The 16306-nt window shown below is 41.1% G+C and overlaps 1 protein-coding gene across 3 annotated transcripts in view; it reads right to left on the bottom strand.

Annotated features, from left to right (window-relative positions):
- Positions 1-16306, bottom strand: part of WWP1 (WW domain containing E3 ubiquitin protein ligase 1) — a 161174-nt gene that overhangs the window by 25553 nt on the left and 119315 nt on the right. For all 3 annotated transcript variants that reach the window (XM_032786385.2, XM_032786365.2, XM_032786375.2), the window contains exons 17-20: positions 12533-12692; positions 5010-5143; positions 4759-4899; positions 1412-1532 (exon numbers count right to left, since the gene is read on the bottom strand). In XM_032786385.2, the coding sequence (XP_032642276.1) occupies positions 1412-1532; positions 4759-4899; positions 5010-5143; positions 12533-12692 (556 nt within the window). The remainder of the gene's footprint in view (positions 1-1411; positions 1533-4758; positions 4900-5009; positions 5144-12532; positions 12693-16306) is intronic.

The following is a 16306-nucleotide window of genomic DNA, read 5'->3' as shown; positions in this document are numbered from 1 at the left end:
TATAGATTTATATATTTTTTACTTTTAAAACTACAGGTACTAACTATCTACAGAACTAAACAACAGTCCAAATGGGAAAGGCTACAGCAACAAAAATAGAACACAGCAGTTCCGAAGCATCATCACTGACGGGAAGAAGGAACTGGGGGTGAGGGGAGCGCACAGCACCCCTTATACCGCGCCATGGTGCCGTCACTCCAGGGGTCACTTCTGGCACGGTGCACGCGGCAAGCACGCACACCTACTGTGGAATGCACATGAGCGATCACTCGAAGAACTAAGGAGGGTTGAGGTGGTGCTCCCTCATATAGCCCGTGGTGGGGCTATGAGCACAAGATGCAAGCGCCACCTCGTAGGGGTAAGGCTCAGCAAAATTCTCCAGCTCTGGTGCACTGGGTGTACACACGCATAAATGAAATACACAGCTGCATCTACTCAAAGAAGAGCATGTCACTCCTTCCTCCCTGTCTAAAACCATTAGCCTATTGACTAGTAATGTCCATTTGTTATTTGTACTGCAATAGCATTTGGGAACACTATTCAAGAATCAGGGGCCCACTATACTAGGTGCTATACAGACACACATTGAAGGAACAGTCCCTCCTCTGAACAGTTCTCAAGGTAGGTTCTTATTATCCATTCCCACAATCTTTTTATACCACAGCCCCGATTCCATTGTGTCTGTAGAGGACTGTTTGGCTGGAATGAAGGCAAGCAACCATGGCTGGTTGATGCCTGATGGCAGTAGTTTCTGGTGGTGGGTGGGTGCTCTGTGCTAGATGGGAGGTGCTGGGTACTAGAGGTGATGGAGGTGCTGGGTTGAAGTGGCAAATGGTAAAGAAGTCCAGGGGTGAGGAGGCAGCAGCTGAGGATTGCTCGCCAAGTTGAATAAAGGGTGATGTTTTTGCTCCTACTTTCTACCTTGACATCACAGTCTGCTCCAAGAAAATGCCACTTAAATATAATGAAGAACTAGCTGAATTCTGTGACTGGCAGGGTCCAGGAAGCCAGCTCCTTCTCATTTTCAAATATTGCTTCATTGGAGAAGAGCTTAGTGTGTGAAGACTGGGAAGAAGGTAAAAAAAAAGAATAGCTGAACATGGGACTTACCAATATGGAGCAGAGCTTTTCATTACATCCTCTTAATTCACTGCCCCTGGATCTAGCAACCACTGAGTTTTGGCTATTTGCTATGACACCTCCCTCATCAGACCACTATCTAGTGGCAGTAGTTGGAGGTCCTGATCCCATTTGATAGAAAATATATTTATATTTTAACATTACATTATGGATATCTGATTCATAATGACCTTTTCATTAATCAATCCATATACCATATAGTCAATTCTTCCTAAGAATATCAAAATATTAACAATAAAAAAAAAAGACATAAAACAATATAAATCCTCACCTCCAACTCCTTTTCATCAAAGTACTGTAGCCACTGAAGGGGAACAACTTCATTAAAACCATCAAGGAAAGCTTTGGTTTGTTCTCTTACTCCCCGAGAAAAACGCCATTCTGCCATTAGGCTGGGGAAAAAAAAAGAAATTTTAGAAAAAATAATTAATGTGCTGGGAAGATTACCCCTTTTATACATATTAGGGTCTGATTCTTCTCCCTCTGACACTAGTGTAACTCCACAAACTACAATGGAGTTACTACTGATTTAAACCAGTATAACAGAGCAGAATCAGGTCCACAAGGTTATAAACACTAACTTCAGAGCAGTATCTTGATCCTGAGTTCCTTCCCCTATCCAAAGTTATACTCTATATTACTGCTAGTCTGCAATCTGAACGATCAGTGTTTCAAGTGTTGTGCTGCCACTCTTCAGGATGAAAACTCTTAATAGAAAAGGACACTATCCATCTGCTTAGAAACAACATTTGAGCTACCTCAAAATAACTATAAACGTGGTGTGCAGACAGTCTCCATTAATTATGAAAATATACTCCCCCCCCGCCAAAAAAAAAAGTATTATAGGCAGATCTGATAATTCCCCAGAAGCTCAGGCTGCCCAACACTTCCAATTATAAGACCCTGTTTTCAGTTGCTTTTAACTTAGTCAAACTGTAGACATATTCCATTCAGGATGTCTGCCTCATGCTGTTTTTTTTTTTTTTTTTTTTGGGGGGGGGGGGGGGGGGCTGAAATAGTCTATCTTTTCCAAATACAATGATTAGGGGGAAATCCATTGTCTAGCCAACGTTAATTAAAAAACATACAACCATTTAATTGAGAAACGTCAAGCTTTGGAGCAGGGATTTTATATCTAGCAGGAGTCGGGGCGGGGGGGGGGAATCACTCTGCTGTCAGAGGTGACTTATCTCCATGAAAGTTTGCTAAATTAAGCCAAGTTAAGAACCTCTAAAAATCTCATTTCACACATGCTCCGAGACGTGTCAGTTTGATAGAAAAAAATCTCTTTAGTGTGTCTGCTGTGTGCGCTGGACTGACTAGACTACGCATGTGTCATTCCCACAAAGCAGCACAGTGTGCTCCAGCCCAGGACTGCAGAACTGAGCAGGATTTTCCCTGCAACTGCTCCTCCCAGCTGCTGGGGGTTGCTGTTGAGCAGAGTACAGGAACTGAGCCAGTGCTGTGCTCTTAGTACTCCCTGTGTTGGCATCCAGGTAATGAGTGGGAAAATGAAGCAACAGCTAACTGGAATGCACAATTTGAGGTGTAGGGGGTTCTACAGATGGATGGACAAGGAGAGAAGGAGCTGCAGACATGGGTGGCACAGCGTCAGAGGAAGGAGAACACATGTTGGGGGGGGGAGCAGATGGGGCAAATAGGTGAAGAGGAGGAGAGGGATGTTAGTTAAAGTAGGGGAGATTTAATAGAAGCAGGGGAAGAGGGCTTGGATAGGATCAGAGGGAGGAGAAGAGCAGAAGCTTGGGTGGGCAGCTAAGAACAGAGGGACAGAGACAGGAAAGGGTTACAGGGGCAAAAGGGCCTATAACTAGGGCTCTGTGTTTGTCACAGAGATTGTGGAAGTCACGGATTCTGTGACTTTCTGTGACCTCCGTGACTTCTGCAGAGGCCAATGTGGCTGACCCAGGGCCACCCAAGCAGCTGGCTCCAAGGCCAGCTGCTCAGGTGGTAGCAGGGACAGCCACATTGGCTGCTGCTGGAGTGGCTCTGCAGCAAGCCATTGGGGCGGCCCCAGGGCCAGTCACACCAGCCACTGCTCAGGTGGCCCTAGGCAGCGGTCCCTGGGCAGCCGGAGCAGGTCCCGCTGGCCCCGCTGGCCCCCAGGTTGCCCCACCCCCTCAAGATTTAGTCGGGGTATTTATAATATAAGTCATGGACGGGTCACGAGCAATCAAGAAAAAATCACGGCCCCGTGACCCATCCATGACTTTTACTAAAATATCCACGACTAAACCATAGCCTTATCTATAACCACTGGAGCACATTGCTTTATTAAACCTGGATTTGAATCCAGGAGTGCTCAAGTGTTTACATTTCTTTACTGTCAGAGAACACTGTGAATTCACTGTCAAAATGTGTCTATTTTAATGCAACTTGCATACAGTTCATGTTATATACCCAGGCACTCTATACTTTACTCTACTCAGGTCATGAGTGACTAGGAAATTAAAAAAAAAAATGCGGCATTTAGTAAGCTATACAAAGTTATCACGTGTGAACTCTCCACTCAGCAAAGCTCTCCAAGACTGTACAAAGAAGAAGGGGGAGAAAGCAAACAGGCTGGCTTCTGCTTCTTAAATATGTAGTGAAAAACAGTCATAAATTTGCCAAATAAAGCCTGACTAAAGCAACAGAAGAAAATTAAAAAATATTTGGCATTCTTTTAAACTCCTATACAAGTAACTCCTCGCTTAATGTTGTAGTCATGTTCCTGAAAAATGTGTCTTTAAGTGAAATGATGTTAAACAAATCCAATTTCCCCTTAAGAATTAATGCAAATAGGGGGGCAGGGTTAGGTTCCAGGGAAATTTTTTTCACCAGACAAAAAATACTATATTATAAGTTTTAAACAAACAATTTAATACTGTACACAGCAATGATGATTGTGAAGCTTGGTTGATATGGTGAAGTCAGAGGATGGGATATTTTCCAGGGAATGCCTTACTGGTAAATGATGAACTAGCACTCAGCTGAGCCCTCAAGGATTAGCACATTGTTGTTAATGTAGCCTCATACTCTACAAGGCAGCACAAATGGAGGGAGGGGAGACCCTTTAAGTACATTAACCCACTCTAAGTACATTGCCTTTTAAAGTAGATCAGCAAGTTGAGACAGCAGCTGCTATCAGCAAGCTTCTTCTGTCCTGAGTCTTGTCATGTGTCCCCCTTGCTGTATGGAGATGGGGTAAGTGGGGGGCAGGAGCAGGGGAGCACCCTGACATTAGTCCCCATCTTCCCCCCCGCGTCCTCAGCACAGAAAGCAGGAAGCTCCCGGGAGCAGCTGCAAGGCAGAGGGGGCGGAGGGACAGCTGAACTGCTGGCAACTGATAGCCTGCTGGGAGGCTACCGCACAGGGAACTTAGGGGAGTGGGGAGCTGATAGGAGAGCTGCCAGTCCACCTGGGTTCTAAGCCCCCACCAGCTAGCTGCAACGGGCTACTCTTTCTGCAAGCAGTGGACAAAGCAGGTGGCTGCCAAACAACGTTACAAGGGAGCATTGCGCAACTTTAAATGAGCATGTTCCCTAATTGATCAGCAACGTACAACAAAACAACGTTAACCAGGATGACTTTAAGTGAGGAGTTACTGTAATTGCCTACCCAATGTATTCTTCTTTGTTGTCCTCAGTTACCAAGATATTTGACCCTCCTGATTTCAATTCATGAGAAGTAACTTTTCCCAAAAGTTCCATGTCAACACAGAAGTACATTTCTAAATTACACTCTTCAATGTTGTTGTCCCTGTGGAACGAAACAAGCAAAAGAAAAATCAAACAAATATACAAATTTAACCTTTTTTTTTTTTTTTTTTTTTTTTTTTAACTATAACATCTGAAAAAAAATCTACAAACCTTATCCAAATTAGGGAATTATAAAATTCAGTATCAATAGATTCCAAATCTTTAATAGTAAGTTTCTTACTTAGCATGCGCTTGTAGAATGGCAGAGAAAAACCCGTGTCAATAAATTTGCCATGAAACAATGCCTATAGAGGGGAGGAAGAAAAAAGTTTAAATGACAATTGCTTCAACTCATTTTTGCATGGCTCAAGTAATCTTTCGGAAAACAAGTTACACAAATAGCAGATGAAAAAAAATTGTCCACCAAGAGTAGCACTTAGATTTTTCAAAAAAGACCCATACAATGGTGAGTATAAAGAAACGAATAACATTTTGATAGATATTTGGTTTGGCAATGATTCTTTATAATTACATAAGTTGTAAATTTGTAGGTATATTATTTTCTTATGTAACAGTAAACTTGACAGGAAACATCTAATATTTCTTCATAAGCTACATTGGCATGGGTGCTTAAAACCAATTGTCACTTGATGCTCCTAAGGTACTCCTGCTCTATCTAGAAATTTATATATCTATCTATATCACAGCATGTAAACAAGATTTTTAAAACTCAATCACTGAAACGCTCCTGGAAGAGATTCCTCCAGGGGCAATTAAATAGACTTTGGAAATTGACTCTTTGAATGAAATCTTTTACTGTCATTCCTATTTTCTGAGTGTGTGTGCGTGCATATGCATCTGTACGCACACAGGATCTGCTCTGGTTATTAATTCTATTTGTTCTTTACATAGCAGTAACTAGTGCTAAGCACTTTACAAACATAAAAGAATACACTCTCTCTTCTGTGAAACTCTTAGTTTTGCTCAGTTCTGATCCGCTACATTTTACTCACTAAGATGATTCATTTTAACCTGTGTTGCTTATATTTACTTGGCACTGAGAGAAGCTAACAAAAAACAAAAATAAAAATAAAGCAGCTGGGATTTCATTACTGATAAAAATATGTATACCAAAAGTTAAGAAGCTCAATGGACCTGCCAGAAGGCTAAAAGCTACATTTCAATGTATGCCGACTTTTAAAAAGTATTCATCCTATTATCACATGCCTGAGAAGTTAAGTTTTGATGAATATTTCACTACTCACTTCAAATAGATTTTGATTACAAATTACTTGCCTTTAAATATGTCAGCTCTTACCTTTGACCTCGTTTCTTTTTATTTTCCACTCCTACAGTTAGCCAATGATCCCCACCTTATTATCCCTAATCTCTTCTCACAAATGTCTGCATTTCTTTCAGAGTGACACTTATGTTTGAAGTGACCTTCAAAAATGGTATGCTCTACCGTTAGTTACCTCATTCAAATCACTTCTAACAAAGTACTTTTGCACCACAACCTACCAAGCCAGAAACGTTTAATTTTAGGGGAAAAAAATCCTAACAATTAAGTAGACTGCCATCTTGGATCAGTATCTATATATTACGGGTAGGACTGGTAGCGCTACCTATTATTAAGGTTGCGTCACATTTCCCACTATAAGACGCTATTTTCAGTTGTGTTAACTTTGCCAAGCAAGCACCTCACAGGCTGCTTACTTGGCCTTGTGTAGGTATGCACTGCAGATTTCTCAAGTAGCAGTGGTGACCAAGAGTGTCCACTTTGTGGTCATCAGTGATTCCAAACCTTTATCTTTGGTTTGAACTTAGTTTGATTCTTGCACACAAGATAATACACTCTGAATCAGAGTTGTTATGAGGAATTACAAAGATTACTTTCATTACCCTAATCAGAACATTGTATGCTATAGTTGGTCACATCTGGTGCACTTCAGAACAGATAGTGGAATGTACAGGAGGGAGACTGAGACTGACAGGGAGCCCAATCCTGAAAAGTGGCGACTGAGATGGTGTGGGAAATGAAAATGGGACTGGGACCAGGAGACAACAGTAAGGAAAAGACAGGACTGGAACAGGGACTTGAAGGAGATGGAACAGAAGGTTCCAGCATAGGGGGAGTGTACACATAGGTCTGTGACTACTAGGACATACTCCCCTTTACAGCCTAGAATGGAAGCCAAGTTTTTTGAGTCTCACCGTTCCTCTGCTGGTAGCATATACTTGTGAATTCCACTGGCACACATCTCTCTCTCTAGTACTTTTCCACTTAGAGGATGATAACCTACTATTGCTATCAGTTACACCATTAGCTCAAGTAGCAGAGGTCTTTATGGGAACCTAAAGATTCCAGATCTGCTTCTGATTCATGTAGGTGTCAGTCTGATGCCAGATGGAATTTGGTTTTTTTTGAAAACCTATGAAATTACACAACCAATCCACCTCTGCCCGCAGTAAGTAAATAAATAAAAACTTATGTTGAAAGAACATTAAGATTGCAAAGTCAAGCCCTCAAAATTTAGGAAATGACAGAGTTAAGACTACCTGTGCAAACTTAATTCAGCCATATGTATTATGACACAGTTTTTAAAAACACGTATTACTTTTTTCCACAGCATCCCTGCCTCATTTATGGAATCATTCTTTTTACCCTACTGCTTTTTACCTGCTGCATGTCCCTAAGCCTTATTTACCTAACACCATTCAAGCCATGTATGGAATACAAAATTGTTTATTTCCTCCACTATATTTTTATAGTGCTCTCACCCAAAGTATCAGAGTGCTTCAAAGCACTAATGAACTTAACGACACAAAATCCTTGTGTAATTAGATGATAATTTCCCCATTTTTTGCCTAGAGAATGGAGGGACAGATAGATTAAAGCCCAAACTGTCAAACACGTCCACTAATTTTGGGTGCTTCACTTCAGACACCTAGATCCTGATTTTTTTTTAAGAGTATGTTTTAAATATTCTAAGCAGAGCTCTATTTTACTTTAGTTGCTTTTGTGAGTGCTCAACATTTCTCCAGATCTGGACCCAGATGTCTTGCACTGGACACCCAAAACATGAAAAACATGTTAGTGACCACCTGTGAAAATTCTGGTTTTAAGTAACATGCCATCCATTACAAAGGAACTTCATGACACAGTCAGGAGTAGAATCTGTTTCTTCAGAATGGCATTTAACTGCCTTCACCAGGAGACCACTGTGACAGAGGTCCATTGGTACCAACTGGCAAAGGATTCATTGTTATTTACAAGCCTGTCTCAGACATGATGAACTCACTACACCTAATACACTGCTTTTGTGTATTTATTCCTAAAGGGTACCATGTGAAAGCTTGTAAATTAATCATTGGGAGGTGTGTGTACAGATAATATTTAAGGAATAATGGAACTATACTGAAAATTATACCCATATGATCTTGGAGTGAAAGTGAGTCACCAGGGAATAATGTGTCTTGTGATGGCCCACTTACGTAGAAGGGAGTTGTCACACCTCTCTGCCTAACCAATTATGCAACATATTGTCTCAATTGTCTACCTTTGCATGTACTCAAAAAGGCAATGGAAAACCACTCAAGACAAAATATAACATTGAAAGCACATAAAAAGGAAAAGGAAAAATACAATATTAAGGGGATCACTCTGTCTATGAATAAAGACAAAGACTGATTTAGTATACTACATGGTGGAGAGAAAGAGACTTTGGATCCATTCACTGAGGAGGTACCTTGATGATTGGCATTGCTTCATGAAAGACTGGGTCCTAGCTTCTTCGGGCTATCAAGCACTTTGCAGTGAGAATCTACTTTTAGAGATAGGAAAGGTAACTATTAAGTATAGGCCCTAGTTCGTGTTTTATGCTTTTGTTTTATATGAAATCATCTGTTTACATCACTCGCACTTGTTTCCATTTGAATCTATTCTTTCCTAAATCAATTTTATTTTGTTTGCTATCACTGAACTCAAGGTCTATGTGTAATACAGGAACAGTGGGCTAAAGCAAATCTGGTAAACTGGGGTATAGTTCTTTCTTTGGGAACAAGAGATCTGGGATTTCTTTGGGTATCCAGTAATCAGTGGCTGGATACCACAGGGTGATACTATGAAGGGACTCTGGGCTTAAACAAGGCAGGTCCGGGGAGACTTAATAGCCCAAAGAACAGTGCTTGAGTAGCTGACAGGCAGGTTGCGTTAGGGAGCTAACAACCAACTGGTACAAGCAGGACTCCCTCACGCTGGAGGTAGGTGGCAACAAGGTAATTCACAGCCCTAAAAGCCCCAAGAAGCATCACAAGCATCTTTTTCTTTTCCTGAAATCCCCTGTCTCATTCACTATATATCTTCAAACTTTTACAGCAAATGAATCAGGGTCCTACAGCCTCATTTACTATACAACCCTGATTCAGTACCACAGCACTGTCCCACCCTCTGCCCTGAATGAGGCAAGGATCATGTAGAAAAGAAGTAGCATGTGATCATGTAATTACAATACATAAGCACAAGGGTACTGAATCAGACATTTTTAAATCAGCAGGTGAGGATAATTTGCATCAAAGAGTTTTAAAGGAGCCAGCTGCAGAGCTTGCTGGACCATAAATGCTGGCTTTCAATAAGTCTTCGAACACAGGGTACATTTCAGAAGACTGGAAGAAAGCAAAAATATTTTAAAATGGGATTACCTGGATAATTGTATCCCTCTCAGTCTGACAACAAATCTGGGTAAGATAATGAAGCAGCTGATACCTGACTTGATTAATATAGAATTCAAGGATATATACAGTTAATGCCATCAACCTAGGTTTATGGAAAAGATTGTGTAAAACTAACTATTTTTTTAAAATAAGATTACGAGTTTAGCTGATAAAGATAATAGAGTTGATGCAACATACTTAGATTCCTGTAAACCATTTGACTTGGTACCATACAACCATTTGATTAAAAAACTAGAATGATAGTAAATTAATATGGCACACATTTAATGGATTAGAAGCTGGCTAAGTGATCTCAAAATGTAATTGTAAATGAGCAATCATTGAACCGGTGTGTTTCTAGTGGGATCCAACTGTTCTTAGTCTTATGCTAGTTAACATATTTATCAATGACCTGGAAGAAAACAGAATTACTACTGATAAAATTTGCAGATGACACAAAACTTGGAGAAGTGGGAAAGAATGAGGACAGGCCACTAATACAGAGTGCTCTGGATCACTTCGTAAGCTGGAATCAAGCAAATAATATGCATTTTAATACTACTAAATGTAAATGTATACATCCAGGAACAAAGAATATAGACAATACTTACAGGATAAGGGACTCTATTCTGGGAAATTGAAAAAGATTTGTGGGCTGTGGTGGATAATCAGCTGAACATGAGGTCCCGTGACTAAAAGAGTTAATGTAATCCTTGGATGAATAAACAGTGGAATCACAAGTAGTAGTAGAGAGATTATTTTAGTTCTATATTGGCACTGCTGGAATACTGTGTCCAGTTCTGATGTCCACAATTCAAGAAGGATGTTGATAAACTGACGAGGGTTCAGAGAAGAGCCAGAGAGTGATTAAAGGATTAGAAAGCCTCCACTATAGTGATAAATACATGGAGTTCAATTATTTAGTTTAACAACAAGAAGATTAAGAGTTGACTTGATTACAGCCTGTAAGTACCTACGTGGGGAATAAATATTTAATTATGGGCTCTTCAGTCTAGCAGAGGAAGGTATAACACAATTCAATGGCTGGAAGTTGAAACTAGACAAATTCAGACTGGCAATATGGCATAATTTTTTTAAAAAGTGAGGATAATTAACCACTGGCACAATTTATCACAGGTCGTGATGGATTCTCCAACCCTGGCAATTTTTAAATCAATATTTTAAAAAAAAATCAAAGATATGCTTTAAATATTCTTTTGGGGAAGTTTTATGGCTGTGCTACACAGAAGGTCAGACCACACAATCACAATGGTCCCATCTCGTCTTGGAATCTATGAAACTACAAAAACTAAAGTTGCACAGCCAATCTTAATTTTGACATTTTCTAATTTTTTTTTGAGTGCTTGACTCTACAACCATAACATTTTACTAGTGCTTTTGGATGGAATTTAAAAAAAAACACTAAACTAAAAAAACACAACAGAAATTCTATCATGTGGAATCATTTAACCCCCATGTCAGTTCATCAGTTGGGTTCAGACCTGTAGATCAACAGCAGACCTCTACTGCTTGAGCTAAAGGAATAAACAGCTGCTTACTACTACATGGACCAATACACACAGTTTGCCAGAGGGTTTCCCAATTTGCTAATAGCAGAGAAATGTATGACTCGAGACTCTTGGTTCAGCTCAAGGATCTGTAAGGCATTGCATCTAGTATTATAGAGCCTTCCTGTCCCAATAAAGGCCATTACAGCCAAATTTTCAGACATTAGGTGCTGTGATACAGCATGGCCAGAGGGCAGCATGAGAGTGTTAGCAGGGGGCCTTATTCCCTGCAAGGGAGGAAGGTTTGCTTTAGATTAACTAGAACACCTGTAGCCATTTAGAGCACCTGACTCCAATTAGAGCACCTGATTTCAGTCATGTGATAAAAACCCCTGCTTCAGTCAGACAGTGTGGGAGTTGAAGGAGGAAGGTTTGATTGGAGCAGAGTGCAGGTTGCAGAAGAGAAGAGTTTGATAAGAAAGAAATAGAAAGTTTGGAGGAGTGCTGCGGTGGATTGTGAAGTCCAGAAGAAACCCTAGGTAAGGGGCACCAGGCTTGTGTAGAAGTGAGGCAAGAAGCCCTTCACAAGCTGAAGGGTAGGAGAGGGAAGTAACCCAGGGGAAGGAACTGCTAGTTCAAGAGGTTCACCACAACCCTCAGGTCCCCTGGGTTGGGACCTGGAGTAGAGGGCGGGCCCAGGTCCCTCCCTCTCCACTCCCCTCCTCTAAGGACGCTAGTGGAGTAATTAAGAACCGGTTCAGAGGCAAGCAATAGCGCCCTGAACCTACCCCAGAGAAGAGAAAGCGTGAGACCCACAGAACAGTACCGGTAATTTGCCACAGTGCATAATGGACATTATGCCAGCACCATATGTTAAAATGACTCTCTCAATTTAAGGAGGGTGTGGGTGACTGAAAATCAAGGGACGGTGTGATCAGCTCCCTATCATCCTCCATTACACCTAAGCTCCGTCCAGGTTCAGTGAGAATCAATCTCCAGATGATTTACAGTGTAAAGTAAACAATACTTGAGTAGTTTTTGACTAATCTTTTGTAAAAATTAAATTAATGTATACTTTTGCTGTAGCCTACATAGTTTGGAGAGTCTTCTTATGAAGATTTTCGGACAGATTTTCAAGAAGATACTTATTTAGATAGCCAAATGATTTGATTTTTTTCATATACCTCAACATTCTGTATGAAGTGTATGCATCAAACAGACTAACGTTTTGATACTTCTCTTTTGCTCACAATCTTTGTGATCATCCTCAGGAATCATATGAATGTAATAGACTTTTATAGTTAATGAATGATACTGGATCAACAGCCGTGCATAGTTAAGTTTCCTATTCATCTAGAGCTGAAATAATCTTGGGGAAGAAATGTAAGCGGATAAATATATTTTATTGTTTCTGTAACAAATTTAAAATTAACCAAAACAACAACAAAAAAACACTTTTAGAATTCAACTTACCATAGCAATAAAGCGCCCAATGAAACAGAAATATGAAAGATGATCTGGATTAATTGTTGATGCTGGATTTATCTGCAGACAGTAGTTGCTCTTGCCAGCATACTCAAATAGACAGTACATAGGGTTTAGAACTTCATGGGAAAGTAAGAAAAACCATTCTCTAAACCAAATAAAACAAAACAAGAGAGAGATAATCCATAATAAATACAGATTTTTGATCACAGCTTCCTACAAATGGATAAGCAAAAATATTGTTCACACAGCTGTATTAGAAAGAACATGACACATGGCATTGTATATGTACTACAAACAAAAAAAAGGCCATAAAAAATTAACACTAGCAAGTCAAGTTCTCAAAAGTTAGAAAATGTCAGAATTAAAGTTCCTGTGCAGCCTTAATTCATCTTATTTCTGAGTCTGCATTATGATACAATCTTTAATTATATGACTACATATTATATTTTTCCCCCACAGGACCAGTGCCTCAATCAGTGCACAGGATAGACGGTGTTCATCAAATGAGCAAGTATTCAATATTTCATTTTTCCTCATAATTCAATGTGTGGCCCCATGCCTTATCTACTGCACACCATTCACACCCTATGCTGAATACATGGATCAGCCACTGAAGAGGAACGAGAGAGACACTTTGCCTGTGAGTTTCACAGCTATTGAGACTCAAAAAACCTCAGTTGTATTCCATGCTTTTGAAGGGCATTTTGGGGTACAGACGTTTTGCCTCTACCCCTACCCAGCCTGCCCTTCCCAACCCCTAGCATTTCGCTACCACCACCAACCTGCCCCCTTCTGTTTCTTTCTGCCCTGCACCTATCAACTCCTAGCCTGTCTCCCTAATTTCTCTGCACCTAACCTCTATGCATTTAAGTAGTGCTGTTTCTTCCTTCTCCTCCTCCATACGGCCTGAATACCAGCAAGTGGAGCACTGAGAGCACAAGAAAAATACCTTCTGTCCTCATTTAAGGGTCCTGGCATCACGGTAGCACCCAGCTGTCAGGACAAGGAATTGCAGGGAAAGGAGAGATTACTCACCTTGTGCAGTAACTGGGAGTTCTTTAAAATGTGTCCCCTTGTGGATGTTCCACAGCTGGGACATGTGCCCCGGGCCTCTGATTGGAGATTTTTAGTAGCAGTGCCCATTCTGACCACATATGCGCCCTACACATCCTTGTGCCCTGTACCAAGCCTATATAGAGCTACACGGGTGAACTGCCCTCAGTTCCTTCTTTACTGCAAAATCCACAGAGGCAGCTCTGAAGCAGGGGAGGAGGATGGGTTGCAGAGTACCCATAGGGATATGCATCTCAGAGAACTCCAGTTACTGCACAAGTTGAGTCACTGCTCTGTCTTTGAGTAGTGTCCCTGTGGGTGTTCCAATTTAGATGACTCCTTAGCAGTAACCCTTTAAGGAGGTGGGAGTTTTGGAACCGAGTCTATCACTGAAGAAAGAACTGCACTGCCTACTGCGGCATCTGATCTTGCAGCATGAATTAGGGCATCGTGGTCAGAAAACGTGTGCACCAAGGACCATGTTGCTGCCCTGCAAATTTCAGTAACTGGTATGTCTTTGAATACAGACACAGACATAGCAGTAGAGTATCCAGTCACTCTTATTAGATATGTAACCTCGATGAAACCATAGTAGGCAATAATATATTCAGTGATCCACTTAAAAAGTCTGAAGGGAGACAGGTTTAAAGGAGCACTTATCTGCAGTAGAAACAAAGTCTAGGGGTTTTCCTAAATGGTCTTGTCCTGTCCACATAAAAGGTTAAGGTCCGCTTAGTATATGAAAAGAAGATTTTTGTGAAGACTGATGTGGCTTAGGAAAAATAAACAAAAGGTGAATAGTTTGGCCAATGTAAAATTCAGAGGACACTCTAGGTAAGAACTTAGGATGAAGTCATAAAGACACTTTCTCCTTGGAGAACAAATTAAAGGAAGGATCTTCCATTAGAGCCCTTTAAGCAGAAGTGATGGCTACCAAGAAGGCCATCTTCATAGACAGAAGTAGCAGTGAACACATAGCTAATGGCTTAGACAGTTGTTCTGTGAGATGGTTAAGAACCAGATTAAGATCCCAAAACTGCATAGGGGGTCTAATCTGCAGTAAAATCAATGCCTGATGTCAGTACTGCGGGTGTATGACATTCCCCTGGTGTTATCTGGACCAGTGGTCTGCTAGGTCACTCCAATCCTCGACTCTGGGAGCCAGCTTTACCCTGCTCTGCTGTGAGAACCACCACTCGTGGGCTGTTCATGAACAGCCTCTAGCATGTAAGCCGCTTATATTGTGCAACAGAATGATATTAGCCAATATCTCCAGTCCCAGACACAACCCTACGAATCTCCATCTTACAGTGTCCAGTAATGCCTGCTGGATGCTGCAAGCTTATGAGTTCGTCAATTTAACAAAGAAATTCATATGTACCAGGTTTCTTATCCCAAGGTGAGTCTCTGACACTCTTCAAACCAAATGCACTGCTTCAGGTAGAATAAACAAATAAATTTATAAACTATAAAAGACAGATTTTAAGTGATTATAAGTCAAAGCAAAAGAAGTCAGATTTGGTCAAATGAAATAAAAGCAAAACACATTCTAAGCGATCTTAACACTTTTAGTGCCTTTACAAACTTAGATGCTTCTCATAGACTGGCTGGTTACCCTTCAGCCAGGCTCTCCCCTTTGAACAGCACTTCAGTCACTTGGTGGTGATGGTATCTGTGAATCCTTACCTTAAGGTTATGAAGCCTCTTCTCAGTTTTACTAGAAAACAGCAAAGGGCCTTCGAACAGGAGGTCTTGAAGAGAAGGTTAGTCACCGTGTGCAGTAACTGAGGCTCTTCGAGATAGGTGTCCCTCTGGGTGCTCCACTTCTGGTGATGTGTGTCTGTGCCTTTGATCTGAGAATTTCTGCAGCAGTGCTCATGTAAGTTGTGCATGCCCTCTCCCTGTCTCACATTGTTGTTGGCACCTAACACACACCGTGTGACCAGACCCTTGCTCTTCAGTTCCTTTTCTACCACAGAGTCTGGACACTGAACTCTGAATTAGAGGGGAGAAGGGTGGGTAGTGGAGCACCCACAGTGACATTCATCTCAAAGAATTTCACCTCAGTTACTGCACAGGGTGAGTAACCTCCTCCTTCTTCAAGGACCGTTTCTGTGGGTGCCCCACTTCAAGTGACTGTTGAGTGGTGCCCCTCGGTGGATGTAAGGGGCTTCGTAGTTGTATGAGTAAGTGACAACACAATAAGTCCTAACAGTTCAGCCAATCTTAAGCCCTGGTTGATTGCATAATGTTTTGTGAATGTGTGCGCGGACACCCAGGTGGCTGCTCTACGTATGTCCGTGATCAGTATGTTCTTTAGAAAGGCTACTGAAGTTGATAGCGATCTGGTGGAGTGGGTTTGGAACCCTAGTGGGGTTTGCAGATCCTTCCATTGGTAGCAAAGGTGAATGCACCATTTAGACAGTTCCACTATTTCCAAACAGAGGCTTTTAGATAGATCCAAAGTTGAAATAAAAAGCCTCAGTGACTTTTTGAAGGGCTTAGTTCTTTCAAGGTAGAATGCTAAGGCACATCTGACGTCTAGAGTATGTAGTACTGAGTCCTGTTTATTACCATGAGGTTTAGGGAAGAATGAAGGAAGATGGACTGGTTGGGCTAAATGGAAAGAAGGTGGTACTTTAGGTAAAAATTTTGGGTAAGGTCTTAGAGTGATTTTGTCCTTGAAAAAGATGATACATGGTGGGT

Source organism: Chelonoidis abingdonii, chromosome 2, assembly GCF_003597395.2.
Source record: "Chelonoidis abingdonii isolate Lonesome George chromosome 2, CheloAbing_2.0, whole genome shotgun sequence".
Taxonomy (NCBI): Eukaryota; Metazoa; Chordata; order Testudines; family Testudinidae; genus Chelonoidis; species Chelonoidis abingdonii.
This window is presented reverse-complemented; position numbering and strand designations above follow the sequence as displayed.